The 18,390-nt window shown below is 49.4% G+C and overlaps 1 protein-coding gene across 1 annotated transcript; it reads right to left on the bottom strand.

Annotated features, from left to right (window-relative positions):
• Positions 1-1,660: 1,660 nt before the first annotated feature.
• CREB3L4 (cAMP responsive element binding protein 3 like 4) lies at positions 1,661-17,186 on the bottom strand. The gene is made up of 10 exons (XM_061606509.1): positions 17,066-17,186; positions 15,298-15,515; positions 14,697-14,952; positions 12,605-12,717; positions 11,317-11,424; positions 9,322-9,428; positions 8,603-8,671; positions 7,456-7,540; positions 6,662-6,758; positions 1,661-5,470 (listed from the first exon to the last, which is right to left on the bottom strand). Exons 2-10 carry the CDS (start codon positions 15,469-15,471, stop codon positions 5,166-5,168), a joined length of 1,314 nt encoding a protein of 437 aa, XP_061462493.1. The 5' UTR covers positions 15,472-15,515; positions 17,066-17,186; the 3' UTR covers positions 1,661-5,165.
• Between the last annotated feature and the right edge of the window lie 1,204 nt (positions 17,187-18,390).

Genomic DNA, 18,390 nt, shown 5'->3' with positions numbered 1-18,390 from the left:
TGAGAATGCCTGTGGCTTGCCTGAATGGAAGCTGGGGAGACTTGAGTGGTGGCACAGGAGCCTCCGGCTTTTGCATGGCTGAAATGTCACCTGCTGCAAAAGAGGAAGAGTTGCATCTGTTGCTGCGCCCACTTTCTGCTTGAGGCCCCGCCCACTTTTGTTTGCCTGTGGCCCCGCCCACCACTGGGATGTGCCCCCCCCCCCCGGAAGGTTGCTTGCAAGGTAATGCGGCCTGAGGCTTGAAAAAGGTTCCTCATCTGTTCTACATTCTGAGCAGGTGCACTACCGCTGCTCTGACATCCCTCTGCAGAGAACATCAGAAAAGTCCGGCTGGATCAAGTCAATGGCCCATCTAGTCCACCTTCCTGTTCTCGCAAGGGCCAATCAGATTCTGCTGGGAAGCTCACAGGCAGGGCGTGAAGGCAAGAGCCCTCCCTTATGCATGAGAACATCAGAAGAGCCTGCTTTATCAGGCCAATGGCCCGTCTAGTCCAACCTCCTGTTCTCACTGTGGCCAATCAGATTCCACTGGGAAGCTCACAGGCAGGGCGTGAAGGCAAGAGCCCTCCCTTATGCATGAGAACATCAGAAGAGCCTGCTTTATCAGGACTACGGCCCATCTAATCCGGCATCCTCACAGTGGCCAACCAGATGCCCCAACGGGAAGCCTATAAGCAGGACCTGAACATGACAGCAACACTTCCCTCCTGCGGTTTCCAGCAACTGGTATTCAGACGCCTATTGCCTTCGACTGTGGAGTCAGAGCGTAGGCATCAGAGTAGTAGCCACTGATAGCTTGATCCTCCACGCAAACCAGGATCCATTTTTTTTTAAAAAAAGACTGATAGGTTTATCTTGACCTTCTGCCAGTAGCCACTGGTAGCCTTCTCTTCCATGCCTTCTGCCAAAGATTCTAAATTCTGTATTCCTTGTCATGAAGGTGTACAGTAGGGCCCCACTCATATGGCAGGTTACGTTCCAGACCCCCGCCGAAAAGTGGAAGTCCATCAATAAAATGGTGCCCGACGCCCAAAAAATGCCGTAAAAGCGGAACAAGCGCCGTATGAGTGGGGCCTTACTCTAATTGAAAGACGCCGTATTAGCAGAATGCCAAAAAGTGGGCTGCAGAAAAGTGTGGCCCTACTGTACTCATCTCCATAGAGGCCAGGAGCCCTCCGGATACTCCCGAAATGTGAGAGTTTGGAGAGCGATCTGTCCTGAAATGAGATCACCAGTTGCCTCATGCAATGCCCTGCCACCGGCATGGGTTGCACGGATTGATGCCTTGTGAGTGAAGACTTGATTGATTTCCCCGGCCCACCCTCCCGCTCTTGAGAATGAGTCAAGTCCTTTGTAGCCACAACTAATGAGTACTCCTCCGCTGCTTTCGGCGGAGAGTTTGGGGCAGGCAAGAGATGTCAGGCGCAGGCAGCCTTTTATTAATCCCTGCTGTGTCTGACATTTGTCTTCACGCGATAATGAAAATCCATGAAACAATTGCAAGATACGGCCGAGCGACAGCCGTGGAGAATGGGGGGGGGGAAGTGTCTTATGAAAGTGCTACAATAAACCGGGGGTGGCACCAGAACACAGATTGTAAAACAAAACAAAATTGAAATCAATTTGAATTGATTAATTGAAATAATCAAGCTTTGCTACCCACGCCCTCCCAGTTTTATTTAAATAAAGACGACGACATCATGGCTGCTTCTTTGTGGAGTTGCCAACTGACTGGGAAATAAACCCTGGTTTGCTCTTCTGTTGTTAGCAGGGTGAAGCTCTTTGCGGGCGCGGCGATCAATTCAGGTCTCCTTGAAGACTGCTGAACGGCCTGCTGTTAAGGGCAGAGGAGGAGGGGCTGACACAGAGTTTGGCAATGTTCCTTCTTGGAGCGTCCAAAAATAAAAATTAAACAATCCAGTCCTGCTCTTGTGCCTTTAAACAGAAGGCAGGTTGAAAATGGGAAAAGAAAGGCACGTGGAAGGCTGTCAAGAGGAAGATGGCGCAAGCATGCACTCTTATTGCTCCGGAGAGCAGGACTGGAACCAACAGGTGGAAATGGCAGCGAGGCGGATTTCGGGTAAACATTCGGAGAAACTTCCTCACAGTTAGAACTACTTGACAGTGGAATGGGGGCGGTGGACTCTCCTTTGCTGGAGATACTTTAAGCTGAGGCTGGAAAACTCCTGCCTGTGGTGGGTGCTGTAATGACAAGAGTCCTGCATGGCAGATCCTGTACTGAGTAGTGGGTTGGGCTGGATGATCTCTAAGGTTCCTTCCAGCTCTACCATTCTTAACAGGAGCAAGTGCATTCAGTATGAGCAGACTGGGGGCCCTGGGAAGCGTGTGGGAGTCTGTGCTGTGAAGGGTATATTGCACAAGGGTGGGGAACCTTTTTGGCTCATTGAGGGCCAGAACTTCATCTCCCTCTGTCTCCACCTTACGGCCCAACTTGGACCAGGTGGCCAGGGCTTCTGCCCTTCTCAGGAGTGTCTTGTTGTGGGTGGCATAGACCCTTCTTGGTCTGATCCAGCAGGGGCTTTCCAGCAGGGCTGTGGAGTCGGAGTCATGGAGTCGGAGTCGGAGTTGGAAGCAATTTTGGGTGGAGTCGGAGTCGGTAGAAATGTACCGACTCCAACTCCGTCTTCAAAATAAATTCTGATTGACAAATTTTTTAAAATATAAATTCAAAATGTCAAAGAAGCTTCCCATGAAGACAGCTGTGGTTGAGCATTTCACCATAACGCAAGATGGAAAACATTTTGTGTGTCAGTGTATGACACAAGACCCAGATGAAGATAAGTGCTGTGATGTCAAGATCAGCACATATTCAAGCAGCGATAAAAATGCTCCTTTCCAGGGCTGTGGAGTTGGAAGCAATTTTGGGTGGAGTCGGACAGTAGAAAAATAGAGGAGTCAGAGTCGAAGGTTTGGCGTACCGACTCCACAGCCCTGCTTTCCAGGATCCGGACAAGACCTGCGTAGCTCAGCTGAGCCCCCAGCAGACCAGAAGGGAGGGTTGGGGAACCTTTTTCACCCCAAGGGCCGCATTCCTTCCTGCACAACCTTTCGAGGGCCACATGCCAGTGGTGGGCGGGGACGGGGGAAGAGTGGGCAGAGTGACAAATGTTACAGTAGGCTAGTTTCTACGCACACTCACCTAGCCCCCATCCAGGCACCCAAGAGGCAGGATCAGAGGTCAAGGTCACATCGCAGCCAGGCGAAAAAACAACTGAAGGAGGGGGTGAAGTCAGGCCAGTGGCGGCTCTGAGGGCAGTGCATCCGCTCTGGGCTTGAGTCCAAACATTCAAGGTGCTTTTGGCCCCCAGTCCTGAGATTTCTCCAACCCTGCACTCAGTGGCATGCCAGAGAGTCGCATGGGCTCCCCAGATGGATCAATGACCTGCATTTTGTTGACCCATGAGGGATGAGCTCATCCAAGAGAGGGGCACAGCTTGATGAAGCCGGCCTTGTATGCCTCCCTGCCTTCAAAAAAATCAAATCAAATCAGAGGTTGTATCTCAGCGCTTCCAGTTACATCCTTTTGAGTGCCTTTGGCGATGGTCTCCTGGGATATGACTTCATCTTTGACGCAGTCTCCGTCTGCCATCCTCTTTCACCCACCCGTTCTCCTCCCTGGTAATCAGCGCTGAGTTGTGTGGTGTTTCCCCCCCCTATAGAAAGTCTTTTAATCTTTTCTGGCATCAGTGCCGGAAAAATAAATGACACACCAGGGGCTAGACCCTGGGGCGAAAGGAACTCAGGAATCAACTGGAGGAAGGACTCATCTCCAGAATAAGCAAAATTATTATTATTAGTAGTAGTAGTAGTAGTATTTAGTATTAATATTGCTATTGTTTTGTTGTTAATAATAATAATAATTACTGCTAATAATAATATAGACTCTGAGCATGTGCAGAAGGCTTTCCTGCCCTCCACGCCAATGTGTTTCCACCTTGTCCCTACCAGAGGCTATGTTGGGCTGTTGGTGGCAGAAATTCATCAGGTTAACATGTTTCCCCGTCACGCCAACTCCATGGAGGGGGAAGCTGCCCCTGTGGAGCTTCTGCCTATGGCGCATGCGCATGGCACGTGGAAGTCTGAGGAGCCTTTCATTATTCCAGGGTTCAGCCACAGTTAAAGGTGCAGGGAGGAATGACAGCGAGCGAGGGAGATGGCAGTGATTGGAAAGAGAGCAGGAAATGCACTCTGCCTGTGCTCAGGGGCACCCTCCTTTAGTTCTTCACACCTTCCAGGACTCAGCCACAGTTCAAAGCAGGGTGGGGAATCTCAAGGGCCAAACGTCCTCCTGCTCTCTGTCTAGCTCTTGCAGGTCTCTCCAGGCCATGCTGTCTGCCAGTCCTGTTCCATATTCTTCCTGAGTGCTTTTGCCCAGCTAGAATATGTTCTTGAACTGCCCCGATGCCTCTTGCTTGCTTGTCTGAGAGAGGTGTGTGTGCATAAACCTCCGATTTTTCCATGGCTGGTACATAGCTGACCAGACAAAGGAAATAATCCTATCCACTGCTCCACCCACTTTGACCTCTTACCCCATCCTCCACTGGCATGTGGTCCCTGGAGAACTACCCACTAGGGAATGTGGCCCTTGGGCTGAAAACAGTCACCCCCCCCTGCCCCTGGTTGAAAGGCATAAGAAACTAGCCAAAACCAAAAGCAGAACGCTGTGACCCTCTTCCCCCAGCCCCAGCCGTCTTGAGACAACAGCCTCCAAATCTCCAGTGTTTAATTAAGAGAGAGAGAAAAGGTGCTGGGGGCTCACAGCTGCTTGTAAACCTCACTCTATAAGTTCTGCTAGCCAGTTCCCTAATCCCACACCTGTGCTTGTTGCAGTCACATGGCAGTGCGAGGAAAAATACACTCTGCGCATGCTCAGCACTGCCCTTGATTACTGCCCCCTCGTGTTCCGGGGCTCAACTGATGCTCTCTGATGCACACCAAAAAGCCCTGATGCTAGCATCCCTAGAACAACCAGGAAGCCTCCGTGTTCCTTTCTCTTGTCAGAGATCTCTGGCTGCGTGCATCGGCCTAGAGGCTCTGTCACGAAACAAGGAGACTGCGCCCCGGAGGAGAAGGAAGGATGCCAAGGATCTGCCAATATGGATTCAAACTGTGGCTTCTGTCTGGTAGGACCAGTCCCTCGTTTGTTACATCTCATCCGTGTGCATTTGCTTGGTTGGGTCTTGCCCTGGCTTGGGCCTTATCGAGTCAGCCAACAAACCTTCTTTTGGTTCTGCTTGGGAGTCCCCCAGTGACCCTGGATCAGACGTGTTTGAAATAACCCTCTCCTCAGCTGCTTCGGAGTTATCAACGGTGGCTCGCTCCCCATCGCTGGCGGCAGGGCCATCCTGCAGCTGCTCCATTTGAGTGCGAGGCAGTTCTGGGTTGTTGGCGCTGATGGGCTCCTCTGGATCAGACAACCCTCCTTTGTTCAGGATGTGTCGGGATATCACTGCAGGAGATGGAACGTGACATCGGGATTAGCGATGGGAGAAATCCGATTCCGTTCGCACTGAGATTCAAACCCACCAAATTTGCAATATGCAAAACTGAAACACAGCCATCTTTCCAACTTTGCACTTCTCTGAATTTTGCAACACAGGTCTCCGGCCGAGTAACGTTTGTGAAAAAAATGTATACATTAGTGAAAATAGCATGCAAACAAAAATGGCATTATATTAAGCAAAATTGCTTTGCAAAAATGTGCATGTCAGGCAAAATGACATACAAAAATGTGCATCTTAGGAAAAATTCACACAAAAACGCTGAATTTTCATGACAATTTTTTTTTAAAAAATTGGAAACTTATCTACTGGGCACACAGGGCAGGCAAAATTGTTTCCAGGGCTGATGTCTCTAGACTCTGTGAGAGGCCTGCAGACAAGATGTTTTGTAGCCTGAAGGTGGCAGCAGGGCATCATATTGGAGAATAGCCAGAATATAGAAGATCTTAGGGTGAGGTGTCGCCTTCATGCCCTGCTGGTGTGTCTCTGCCCACTGTCGGAAGCAGGATACTGGGGTTGACTGACTTTTTGTCTGATCCAGCAGAGCTTGTCTTATGTATTCCGTTCCCAACAGCGGACAAACAGATGCCTTCAGGAAGCCCACAGGTAGGGCAGAAAAACAATAGCCCTCCCCCTCTGGTCCTTTTTTTTTTTTTTTGCAGTATCCAGGTAGACTCTCAGCTGGGGTTGCCCGGCTGGCACTGAACCATGACAGGGACTTTAAAGTGGTGGCTCCCTGTTTGTTGAATGCCCTTCCCAGTGAAGGGCATCTTTCTCCATCACTATTTTCAGGAGAAAGCTAGAAGCATTCCTGTTTACTCATGCATTGGATAGCTGGCAACCCAGAGATCGCTGAACGGAAGAATGTTTTTTAAACTGTAACTGTGTTTTAGAAGGTTTTTAAGTGGGTTTTTTTAAAGAACTGTTTGCTTTTTGTTGCTGTTAAATTGTTTTGTTGCATTTGCTGCCCTGGGCTGCTTTGGGAGGAAGGATGGGATACATAAATAATAGTAATTTTAAAAAAATACAGAGCCTCCATTCAGCTGTTATGGCTTCCTTAGGGAGAAGTGGCTGCCTGTTCAGTCTCTCTCTCCCCATCCACCTTACTCTCTCTCACCTCCTGTCCCCTCCATAGTTACCTCCAGCGGGTTTGTAGCCATCCCGGCTAATCTGAGTCCCACCGAGAAGCGAGCTGAAACTGGGCAGGATGAGAAGTCCCAGGGAGAACATGAGGATCTGGAAGCAGGAGGAGAGAGGGCCTATCAAGTGCTGAAGAAACTACAGAGCATGAATACAGAGACGGGGACCCTTTGACCTTCCAGGGTGGTGCCCTTGGGCAACAACTCCCATCATCCCTGACCACTGGCCGTGCTGGGGCTGCTGGTAGCTGGAGGGTGAACGGAGTTTGCACTATAAGCTTATACCCTGTAGTCACCGAATCACAGAAAAGTAGAGTTGGAAGGGGCCTGTGAGGCCATCGAGTCCAACCCGCTGCTCAATGCAGGACTCCAACTTAAAGCATCCCCGACAGGGGGCTGTCCAGCTGCCTCTTGGATGCCTCCAGTGTTGGAGAGCCCACCACCTCCGAGGTCATGGGTTTCACGGTTGTACCGCTCTAACAGTCAAGGTCTTCCTGATGTTCAGCTGCAATCTGGCTTCCTGCAACTTCAGCCCCTGATTCCGTGTCCTGTGCTCTGGGATGATCGAGAAATTGCCCTTTATAATAAAGGAACACCTCCATCCCCTTACCCAATGTAAGGCAGAATAATTGACCCCTGCCCCAATTCCCCCCCCCCATACCTTGATCACTCCAAGAAACTACTCAGCCACCCTGTCCCCTGGTAAAAAAATATGGCCAAAAACATCAAGAATCTGCAGGGCTGAGCTTTTCTCTCCATCCACACCCACTACACCCTACCCTTCCCACATTTACCACGAGGCAGATGCTGGTCTGGGCTGCCTTAGTGGAGGTTTGTTTGATGAGTCCTTGCAGTTTCTGAAGCTGACCCAGCAGGGACCTGTAGGAAGAAATGAAGACAATTAAACTTTGGGTCTCCCACTGTTGGGTCCTGTAGCCAGAAATTTTGCTCTGTGTGTGGGTGTGAAAGTGACTGGTCTGAGCCACCAGGGTTCCTTTGATGATTTTAGTAAATCACCAAATTATAGAATCAGATGGGGCACCAGAGGTCATCCAGCCCAACCCCCCGCAGGGTCTGTGATGCACGAACATGACGAGTGCAGCAGATGTTTCAAAGGAATTTAGCAGGGACTGGGATCAGGGCCAGGAGTCCTCTCACCGCCAGCAGGTGGTGATGGGTGGAAGTAGAGTTGAATCGCGGTTAAACGTTACTACCAGTTTTGTATGCCATAATTATTGTTTCTAACAGTCAAGTTGCGCGTTGCTCTTCCGCGTTATGTTAGATTTTAAAGTTAAGTTGCATATTTGTATCCTGTTTTGTTTTCCATGCATTTGTTACTTGAATTTTCCTTAGATTTCTTTCTTCCCCAGGATTCTTTATGCATAACAGAGGTGGGAACCTTAGGCCCCAGGGCTGAATTCGGCCCTCCAGGCCTCACTATCTGGCCCTCGGAACTCTTTCCAGGCCACACCCCTCTTTGCACCCGGAGTGTTTTTGCCTTGTTGGAGAGTGTCCTTGAACTCTGATTGTGCCTCTTCCTTGCCTAGACGGAGGGTAGAGAGGGGTGTGTGCGAGTCTGTGTAGAAACTAGCCTACTGCAGAAACATAAAATTTACATTCATTGCCCCGCCCATTTGCCTCTGGCCCCACCCACCACTGGCCCTGGGAAAGTTGCCCAGAGGGAAGGTGGCCCTCTTGCTGGAAAAGGTTCCTCGCCCCCCCAATGTGTAATGTCAATTATTTATAATTTATTTTTCCTTGGATATTACGTTGCTTTCATCTTTTCTGAAGTGAAACACATTTGCTGGCCGCCTGCTTATCATATTTCAGATCAGTCTTTCCAAATGGGCTGTAGCTTCTTGGGCGTTGTTTGGTCGTCACCCTCTCGCCCACTGGGGCAAATTAAGGGCCTCACTTTCAGTGGAGCAATGGCAAACTCACACATTGTGCGTCTCCAGTTCCTGCACTTTCTTCCTCAGTTCCTGGTTCTGCACCGAACAGGCTGCCACCCTAACGGGGAAGGAGAAAAAAGAGGATATATTTGTCTTTTCTTGTTAATAAAACAACAACATGTGGCCTACAAAAATTTGGGAAAGTGTGCCGTCAATTCAACACAACTGAATTGGGCAGGGTTGCAAGGAGAGGTGAGTTGGTGACTTCATGGATCCTAGCCAATTGGCACCCTTCACAATGGTGTTTTAAAAACAAAATGCAGTGTAAGTCTCAGAACACTTTCTCAGGAGTAAATCCTGTTGAATTTGGCAGGATTTACTTCTGAGTCAATCAGGTCCTTTCATTTCAATGGGTCTACCACTCTGAGTCCAAGTCAGCTGGCTACGACCCACGATCCATTCGTTTCAATGGATCTACTACTTTGAGTACGAGTCATCTAGCTACAAACCAAGATCCGTTAGTTTCAATGGGTCTACTCTGGGTAGGAGCCCGCAGGATGCAACCCAAGGTCCATTAATTTCAATGAGTCAAATGGATTGCAAAGAGGGGTGAGTTGGTGACAGCATGGATGCTAGCCAATAGGCACTCTTCACCATGGTGGGGAACCTGTGGCCTTCCAGATGTTGTTGAAGTCCAGCTCCCATGAGCCACAGCCAAGCATGGCCTAGCGTGGCCTCTGAGTCCCAACGCACGGACCCGGCTCTCACCGGCTCTCCAGCCCGTCAATGTATTCCTTCTTGCGTCGTCGGCTGTCCTGTGCCGACTGTTTGTTCCGAATTTTCCTCCGCACTTTCTTCAGGATCCGTTCCTCCGTCTGTGGAAGAAGGGGACAGACAAGCGTGCTTACTTAGGGGCAGGCACCCAGGCACAGTCACACACCTGCTATCTTGGTGCCATCAGGGTAAGACTTTGGGGCAGGTATCCAGCCCCCCCCTCTGCAGAATGAGCAGGAGGGTCCCCCCAAGGCCACAGGGCACAAAGTACATTCAGATACATCACCACCCAAAGTGCCATGCCACCTTCCCCCTCCTTTTTTAACTGGTTTGTTCCTGGGGCATCTTTCTTTTAAGTGAGATTGGTCTGTGCATTTAGCGAGAGCCAGTATGGTGTTGAGTGTCACGCTAGGGCTTGGGAGAGCAGGGTTCGAATCCCCACTGTGCCCTGAAGCTCGCTGGGTGACTTTGGGGGCCATTCGCTCCCTCTCAGCCTAACCTACATCACAGGGTCGTTGTGGGGATGAGATGAGGGGGGGAACTATGGACACCACCTTGAGCTCCTAGGAGGAAACGTGGGGTATAAATGCAATAAATAAAATAAAATATGCTCATCGTCAGACAGGTGAGCTGCACCTAACTCCCCACAGGATGGGAGCTTGCTGGTGGATAAGGGCTTATTCTCCCCAGGGGAGAGATAGAGAGAGGGTGTCTGCATTCCCCCAGGTGAGAGATGGGGGGGAATGTTTATTGTTTTATCTTGTTGTTGTTTGGCGACCCTATGAATCAGCAACCTGCAATAGCATCTGTTATAAACCACCCTGTTCAGATCTTGTAAGTTCAGGTCTGTGGCTTCCTTGATGGAATCAATCCATCTCTTGTTTGGCCTTCCTCTTTTTCTACTCCCTTCTGTTTTTCCCAGCATGATTGCCTTTTCTAGTGAATCCTGTCTTCTCATTATGTATCCAAAGTACGATAACCTCAGTTTCATTATTTTAGCTTCTAGTGATAGTCCTGGTTTAGTTTGTTCTAACACCCAATTATTTATCTTTTTCGCAGTCCATGGTATGTGCAAAGCTCTCCTCCAACACCACATGTTTTATTTAGTGGACCTGTTTTTCAGTCCATGATCACTGGCGAGGTAAGTCATTCGTTCATGGGACCATAGGAAGTGGTCTTATACCAAGTCAGACCATTGTTCCATCCAGCTCAGTGCTGTCTACACTGACTGGCAGGGTTTCAGACAGGGAGCCTCTCCTAGCCCTACCTGGAGACGCCAGGGATTGAACCTGGGACCTTCTGCATGGCAGGCAGCTGCTCTTTCACTGAGGTATGGCTCTTCCCTTAACAATAATGCTAAGTTTCCGGTCCTCGTGGTTCTGAAAAAGGGCTGATTTTTAATAGGCACATAGGAATTGCCTTATAATGAATCAGACCCTTGGTCTATCTAGCACATTGTCTTCACTGGCTATCAATGGCCACTAGCCACGACGGCTATGTTCTCGCTCCACTGTTGGAGGCAAGACGCTTCTGAATTCCAGTTGCTTGGAACTGCAAATGGGGAGAGCTGCTGTGGCGCTTCGGTCCTGCTTGCGGGCTTCCCATGGGCACCCGGCTAGCCACTGTGAAAAGAGGACGCTGGACTAGATGGGCCACCAGCCCGATTCAACCGCAGCCAGGCTGTTCTGGTGTTTTTATATATGCTTTTCATAAATGAAATAATCACCACCCCCACCCCCTCCATCATGCACCCGAGTCAGCGTCTTGATCTGTTTTATTTGCAAAATGTTTCTATCCCGCGCTTCTGCCCGTTGAGGCATCTAATAATGCTGAACGAATCCTTAAAAACAAATAAAAGCTACATAAACAATTCAACAGCAGCAGCGACAGAAGTCAATTGAAAAGCAACAACTCTGGATTCAATCCACGCACATCACGACCGGTCTCCATCCTTTCCAAGATGCCCCGCTGGTTTGTGCGGCCACGTACCTTGGTGAGGGGGAGGTTTCTGTGCACCAAGACCCCTTCCTGGCCAAGGAGGTGTCTCTCTTCCTCTGTCAAGTACAGGCCTGGGAGGGGCAGCTGAACGAAAGAATCCTGTCCCGTGCAGAAGCGAGATGTGTTAGCTGAAGAACTGTGTGTGTGTTCCTTTGTAGAACAGCATTGTGCCACTCCTTTGCAAATCATGCTTATTTTTTTTAAGGCTTGGGGCTCACGGATTTGGGGCTCGCCTCCTTGTTGGAACTGGGGTTCTCTCCTAGTGCATCATTAGTCAAGATTCCCTTTGGCTGGATCAGAGGGCCCTTAAGCACGTGCAGAGTGCCATCTTCTCACCGCTGCTTCAACACAGCCAGTCACCCTGTGCCATTGGGGTTAGGAATCTGGGTCAAACTCCAGCCTGCCATCCGGGCACAGCAGTGGGCGTAAGGAAAAGATCCCCAATGACACGCAAGTGCCCACCTGCGGTGAAACTTAAGAGGTGAATAAGGAAGCCTCTGAACAGCAGCTCCCACGACACTCCCTGACCCCTGTGAAAGCTTCCACGTTACGTACACTGGCTGCTCTGAACCACAAGAACCAGCGTTTGTGCCATCGACATATCCAGACCTGTCCCTTGATATGGCATGATCCGGGTCTGACAGCCAGGACTTTTGGGGATTTTCAGGGGTCCCCATGTCATGACCCCAGAGTCCAGCAGCGACCAAGCCACCGAATCAGAGGCTGTAGAGTGACTGGCTAAGGAGCCAGACCAGGTATCTTACTCAGCCTGATGCTGGTGACTGGCAGAGGAGGGTGCTAAACTCAAGACTGGCAGGCAGGAGCCCTCTGGCCCTGATCCCACAACATCGGGGCCCACAGACTCCCAGCCTACCTCACTAGTCCTACAGTGCAGGGAGGGCAACAGGAGGGAGGGCAAGGAGCACCGAACAAGTGCACGTCTGGAGACCAGAGGGCTTGCCCTTTAAGGACTGCAGTTCTCACAAAGGGGGTGTATCTTAGGAGATGTGAAAGGGAGGCTCATAAAAACATCACCCCAGCCTTTGTGGGAGCAAGCTGCTCACTCTGAGCTATCTGTGGTGCTGAAATCCACAGAGGTGAACAGGAGGCAGAGGCTCAAAAGGCCTCAGTCCACCCCTAGCCTTTGTGGGAACAAGTTGCTCCCTTGGAGCTCTCCATGGTGCTGAAACACCTCCCTTGCCTTGCTTGATGTGCTCGTCTGCCAGACCAGGACAGGACACCCCAGAACATCTTCATTTATCAGTTCATTACTGCTTACCTGAACCCTGGGAATGTCTGCCATGTGGAATCTGATCCCGTTCTCCAAGAAGGCCAGTGACCCCTCGCTCACAACACAGGCCTCAGGGAGTATCGACAGAGATGTCTGGTTCCCTGGGGGTACCAAAGGGGCCAGTCAGGCAGGGGAAGACATGGTCTGAATGCCTCCAGTCCCTAGCCCTGAGGCAAAGGTAGCACTCCAGCCCACCTCCTTAAGTTTCTCTTCAGTGGCATTTAACCAACACTGCTGCCCGTTTGCTACCTGGTCAAATTAAAGGTTCTGGTTTTGGTGTACATACAAAGCCCTATACAGCTTGGGACTGAGATACCTGAAAGATCATCTTACCCCTTATATACCCAGTTGATCACTACGCACTGCAGGCGAGGGCCTCTTGCAGATTACATCTTTTCAGGAGGTCCGCACAACATAGGAAGCAAATCTTTAGGGTGTGGCACCTACCATTTGGAATTCCCACCCCTTAAATATTAAACAGTCTCCCTCTCTGTTGTCTTCTCGGCATTTGCTGAAGCCCTTCCTCTTTCAAGAAGCCTTTGAAGTAGAGACCTTGTCCCAGTCTGCATCTGTGTTGGAATTGTTGTTGTTTTAAGGGTTTTTGTAAAAAAAAAAAAAAGTTTTTAAGATATTTTGTTTTTAAGATATTTTAAAGATGTCTTCTTTTTAAAATGTTTTAAAGATGTTTTAGTGTTTTATAATTTGTTTGCCGCCCTGGGCTCCTTCTGGGAGGAAGGGCAGGATATAAATTTAATAAATAAATAATAAACATTTAAAAGATTTAACTGCCTTTGTGCAAGCAAAAGATTCACACCCAGCTTTCTATCCTGGAGAGGCATCTTGGCAGCTGAGCTCTTGCAAAGCTTATCTTAGTTCAATGACAGGGGAGCTGTGGGGAAAGATATGAGCGGTGCACTCCATTTTAAATATCTTTCCCTGAATTTGACTAGACTTTCCTTTGCTTTGGAGAGCAGTGGTGGGGTGGGTGGGTAACATGCTACCAGTACAAAAAAGGAGTACAAGGAGCTAGCCTGAGGATGGGGAACCTGCAGCCCTCTAGATGCCATTAAACTCCAACTCCCATCGATCCCAGCCAGCATAGCCAGTGGTCAGGGATGATGGGAGTTGTAGTCCAGCACCATCAGAAGGGGCACAGGTTCCCTATCCCTGTTCTTGACACATTTCCCAACCAATCAGGGATAATATTTTAAATGCACTTACAGAGATGTAAACATGAATGGAGAAACCATGGTCCTCCGCATGTTGTTGGACTCCAACTCCCATCAACCCCAGGCAGCACTGGCTAAAGGTCAAGGAGGATGGGAGTTGGGGGCCTAGCAACATCTGGAGGGCCATAGGTTCCCCTTCCCTGTCCTTGACACATGTCCCAAACAATCAGGAACCATATGTTAAATGCACTTACAGAGGTGTACAGCAGGGAGTTGGAGTTGGAGCCCCTGGCCTTCCAGACGTTGCTGCACCCCAATTCCCCTCACCCCCAGTCTGCATGGCCAATTGTCTGGGATGATGGGGATTGTGGTCCAGAGGGCAACAGGTTCCCCTTCCCTGCTCTCAGTAGATCCAGCAAGCCTGAAGCCTGCCCACCCTTGTTCTATGGGGTCAGGAGATGACTGAGATGGGATGCAGGGTACGCACAGTCAGGGTTGTCATCGCATTGAAAGATGGCCAGTGGCTTTTGTTCAAGTGATGGGAGTCCAGCAACATCTGGAGGACCATAGGCTCCCGCATCCCCAAGTCAGACCAGCTTTAGCGGTAGTGACCTACAAACTTGATCGAGTATTGGCAGATAGTTGTGTGCCATTCCGTAAGAACATCAGAAGAGCCTGGCTGCTGGATCAGGCCAGTGGCCCATCTAGCCTAGCATCCTGTTCTCACAGTGGTCGACCAAAGCCCACAAGCAGGACCTGAGCACCACAGCGGCTCTGCCCGCTTGTGATTCCCAGCAATTGGGATTCAGAGGTACGCTGCCCCCGACGGTGGAGGGAGAGTGTCGCCATTGTGGCTAGTAGCCACTGATAGCCTTAACCTTCGTGAGTTTTGTCTGCTCCTCCGCACTTACCTAAGGGTTTAGAGAAGACATGAGCAGGCTCTGTCGCCTCCTCCGCTGTGCCCGTGTCACAGATAACCTCATAAATGACGTCAGGGGACAGGTCTGTGGGGCTGAGCTCGTTTCGCCGGGGTGCGTCCACATGGGGATCATCAGAGATCCCGCTGTCGCTCTCTGGGGAGGTAACGGGACTCCTCAAATCATAAATGTCGTTTGGGTTGATCAGGAACTGTAAGAGATCTTCTGTCTCACTGTCGTTTGGAGGACCCTGCGGCAGAAATGACGTTTGCTCTGTAGCATTTGTTCACTGTGTGTGTCTGTGTGACTTCCTTGATTTAGGCTGGGGGTGGGGAATTGGATCCAGCTGGAAGGCCGGATCCTTCCTTCCCCCACACCTCCAGGGACCAACTTTGACAGGTTGGCAGGGCCATCTACCTGTCTATCACCTGCCCTGCCATTCAATCGCTTGAAAGTGGCTGGCCTCTGAAGTCCATTTGCAAGAGAAAAAGGATCCACTTTTGGTTCTGGCCTCACCCACCGCCGTCACTTGGCTTTCAACAGAAAAAAAGGTTTTCTTCCCCAGTTATACATAGAGGAGTTTGCCGTGACTTACCTGTGCCCCGCTGGGTGCCCAGGCTTCATACGTTTTCTCTGGAACACATCCGTAAGCGTGGTCTTGAAGCAAGAAGCTGAGTTTGGGCTCTGCTGCAGAGAAGGCACCGCCGGGGACCTGTTCTTCCTGCCCCTCAAAGAGACCGTCCAAGAGACTGGAGTCGTTGGACTCCATGGCCTCAGAGGAGCAAACAGCACATGAGAGGTGGAGAATCTGAGCTGGGAACGGCAAAGTCCTTGGTTCAAAATCTTGGCCTCATTTGGTAGCCGTAGGCAAGCTACTTTCTCTAGGCCTCAGTCTTTCCATCTGCGATATGGAGACAATGATGATGACGCCTCCAGGGGTTGTTTGTAAGGAATGCTAACCAGCACGGATTTCTTTGAGCACTCTGTGCCTGCAACCCGATATGTGGCCTCCAAGGCTGCAATGCTATATCCTGTCGCCTGGAAGCCAGCCCCACTGAACTCATAGGGAGTCATTTCTGAGTAGTCATGTATAAGATTATGGACGAGCCTTCCCCACACCAATATACACAGCACATTATTTGTAGCTGGGGATTTATTTCTTTACTTATTAAATTTACATCCTGCCCTTCCTCCCAGAAGGAGCCCACTCACTGCTGCCTTTGCACATACACATGCCTCAATGCAAGGGTGGGCGTATGTGCACAGCATCGACAAGGCTGCTCTGCGCCCTCAGGGAATGCACAGATGCATTTGCAGAGAGCAATCTTGTGCATCCAGGCTCCAGTTCCCCCCCCTCCAGGCGTAACATCAACTGCCCTTGTGATGTCATGGTTAGCGTGTCAGACTAGGCACAGGGACAGGGGTGTAGTCGTCCAGAGTCTCAGGGGGTCTTAGACCCCTTACTTTTTTTCAGAGCAGGGTCTCAGCAGGGTCCCTATGTCTCTAGCATCCTATGAGACAATCGGCATGAAAGGGGACTGCGTTAGTCACTGAGAAGAGTCTTCTAGCATGCTTCCTTGTCCTTTCCTGCTGATTGGAGCCAAGCAGAGTGAAAGGAGAGTGAAAGGAGATGAGTCAGCCATTGAGAAGATTCTTCTCAGCAGCTAACACTCCTTCCATGCTGATTGCCTCCTAGGGATATCTGTAATTGTGGGAGAATGTTGACAAAGAATCTCATTCTTAACCTAGCAGCAAAAAGTGGGGGGAGGCATGGTCATGACTTAACGTGAAGGGACGCTGCATTTCTGAATTTGCCACTGCACTACTGGCTACACTACTAACTTTTTTTTTAGTGAAAAAACCTGCTAACTATTTTTTAAAAGTCCTCATAAAAATCATAAGCCATTTTCTCATTTTTGCAGTGCAATTTTGCCTCATATACATATTTTTCTTTTGCAAAGCAGTTTTCCCAAACATGATGCATGTTTGTACATTCTTGCCACTAATATATGCATTTCTAAGCCTCTTTCCCCCAGTATATATGCATTCTTCTGTACACACAACTTGGCTGCCGAACTGCATTGCAAAATTCGGAGAAGGGGCAAATTTCAAAAAATGGCTGCGTGTTGGGTCGCACATCGTTTCAGAAAGTCCAGATTAGGTGAGTGTACCTTGAAATGCAAACTGAATCGCATCTCCCCCCTGACTTCCCTAGCTGGTTTTAACAAGCAAGTTGTTTGCCTTGAAAGGTGCGATCCTTCCGTTGATTGTGTGGCAACGGATTTGCCTGGCTACCCTTCTGCAGAAATTTAAGGTGAGTTATAAATTGATCTCCTGCGCGAGGAGCCTTTTGTCAAACTTACCTTGCTTCTACTGCTTCAAAAATCTGTCTATGGGGGGGAACCCTCACCCATTACCGACCCACAGACTTGCAGCCAGCTTGAATCAAACAAGGAACGATTTGTTCTTCTTCTTCCGTACAGGATCTTAGTATCCTGGAACAGCCTCTGCAAGGCCCTCCCACGGCCCTTAAGCCAATTAAAAGGGCCTGAAGAAGTCAAATACACACATACACCTGTCTGGGCAGAGCATAATTGGGTGCGGAGAACCGTGCAGGGCTGCCTGTGTGTGCTTTTGGAAAGCAAAAGCACAGTGCCAGCCTCTGCCCATTTACTCGGGAGTAGGGGTGAGAGCAATTCAGTTCAGTTCACAAATAAAGCCGAATCCATCAAATGTGCACCTCAATATGAGAACCGAAACCTCCTTCAAAAGGAGCGCTGGTTCGAACTTTAATTCTCCAACTGGTGTTGACAAAAATGCATAGATTAAGGGAAAGTCTGCCTAAAAATGAATCAGCGAAAATCACCCCAAAATGCATTATATTAGGAGAAATTGCTTGCAAAAATGTACACGTTGGTCAAAACTGCATACAAAAATGAGGAGAAAAGCACACTAAAGTGGATGAGTTTTCATGAGGATTTTTTAAAGCAGAATTCGCACATGGCTGCAGAAATGTGGAGAACTGAATTTAAAACTGAGGGAAAAAAGAGAATGGAACTGAAATTGACAGACCCTTCCATCCCTATGTCAGGGGTAATCCCCTTGAATTTGGCAGGATTTACTTGTGAGCAAACCAGGCTGCAATAAAACCTGTGTTTCTACTCAGAGTAGACCCCTTGAAAATAATGGACCTAAGTTAGTCATGTCCATTTGTTTCAGAGGGTGTACTCTGAGTAGGAGAAAATGGGATAGAACGCCAGGGGTTGTAGCCAAGAAGTCCTACTCAGAGTAGACCCATTGAAATGAATGACATGGGCTGCATTCAGTTAGTCCCGCTCAGAGTAGATCCACAGGGATGAAAGGAGAAGATTCACTTAGGTCCATTCATTTGAAGGGGTCTGCTCTGAGTAGGACGAATGTTGTCTACAACTCCTGCTTTTCCCCCAGTCCGCCATCTGTGTTCCCTTCCCCAATATAAAATTTTATTTTGCACAGACAAAGAGGATGGAGATGTGATTTTTTTTTTTTTGGTGGGGTGTAAAACGGAGGGGGGATGTATTTATTCATTTATTTGCCTTCCTCGCCTTTTAAGTAGATACTAAAGTAGTGACTTAATACTGAGTCAGACCATTGGTCCATCTAGCTAAGTATTGCCTACTCTGACTGGCAGCAGCGGCACTCCAGGGCT

This window comes from Rhineura floridana, chromosome 22 (genome assembly GCF_030035675.1).
Source record: "Rhineura floridana isolate rRhiFlo1 chromosome 22, rRhiFlo1.hap2, whole genome shotgun sequence".
NCBI classification, from domain to species: domain Eukaryota; kingdom Metazoa; phylum Chordata; class Lepidosauria; order Squamata; family Rhineuridae; genus Rhineura; species Rhineura floridana.
Note: the sequence above shows the minus strand (reverse complement) of the source record. Positions and strands in the feature narration are given on the sequence as shown.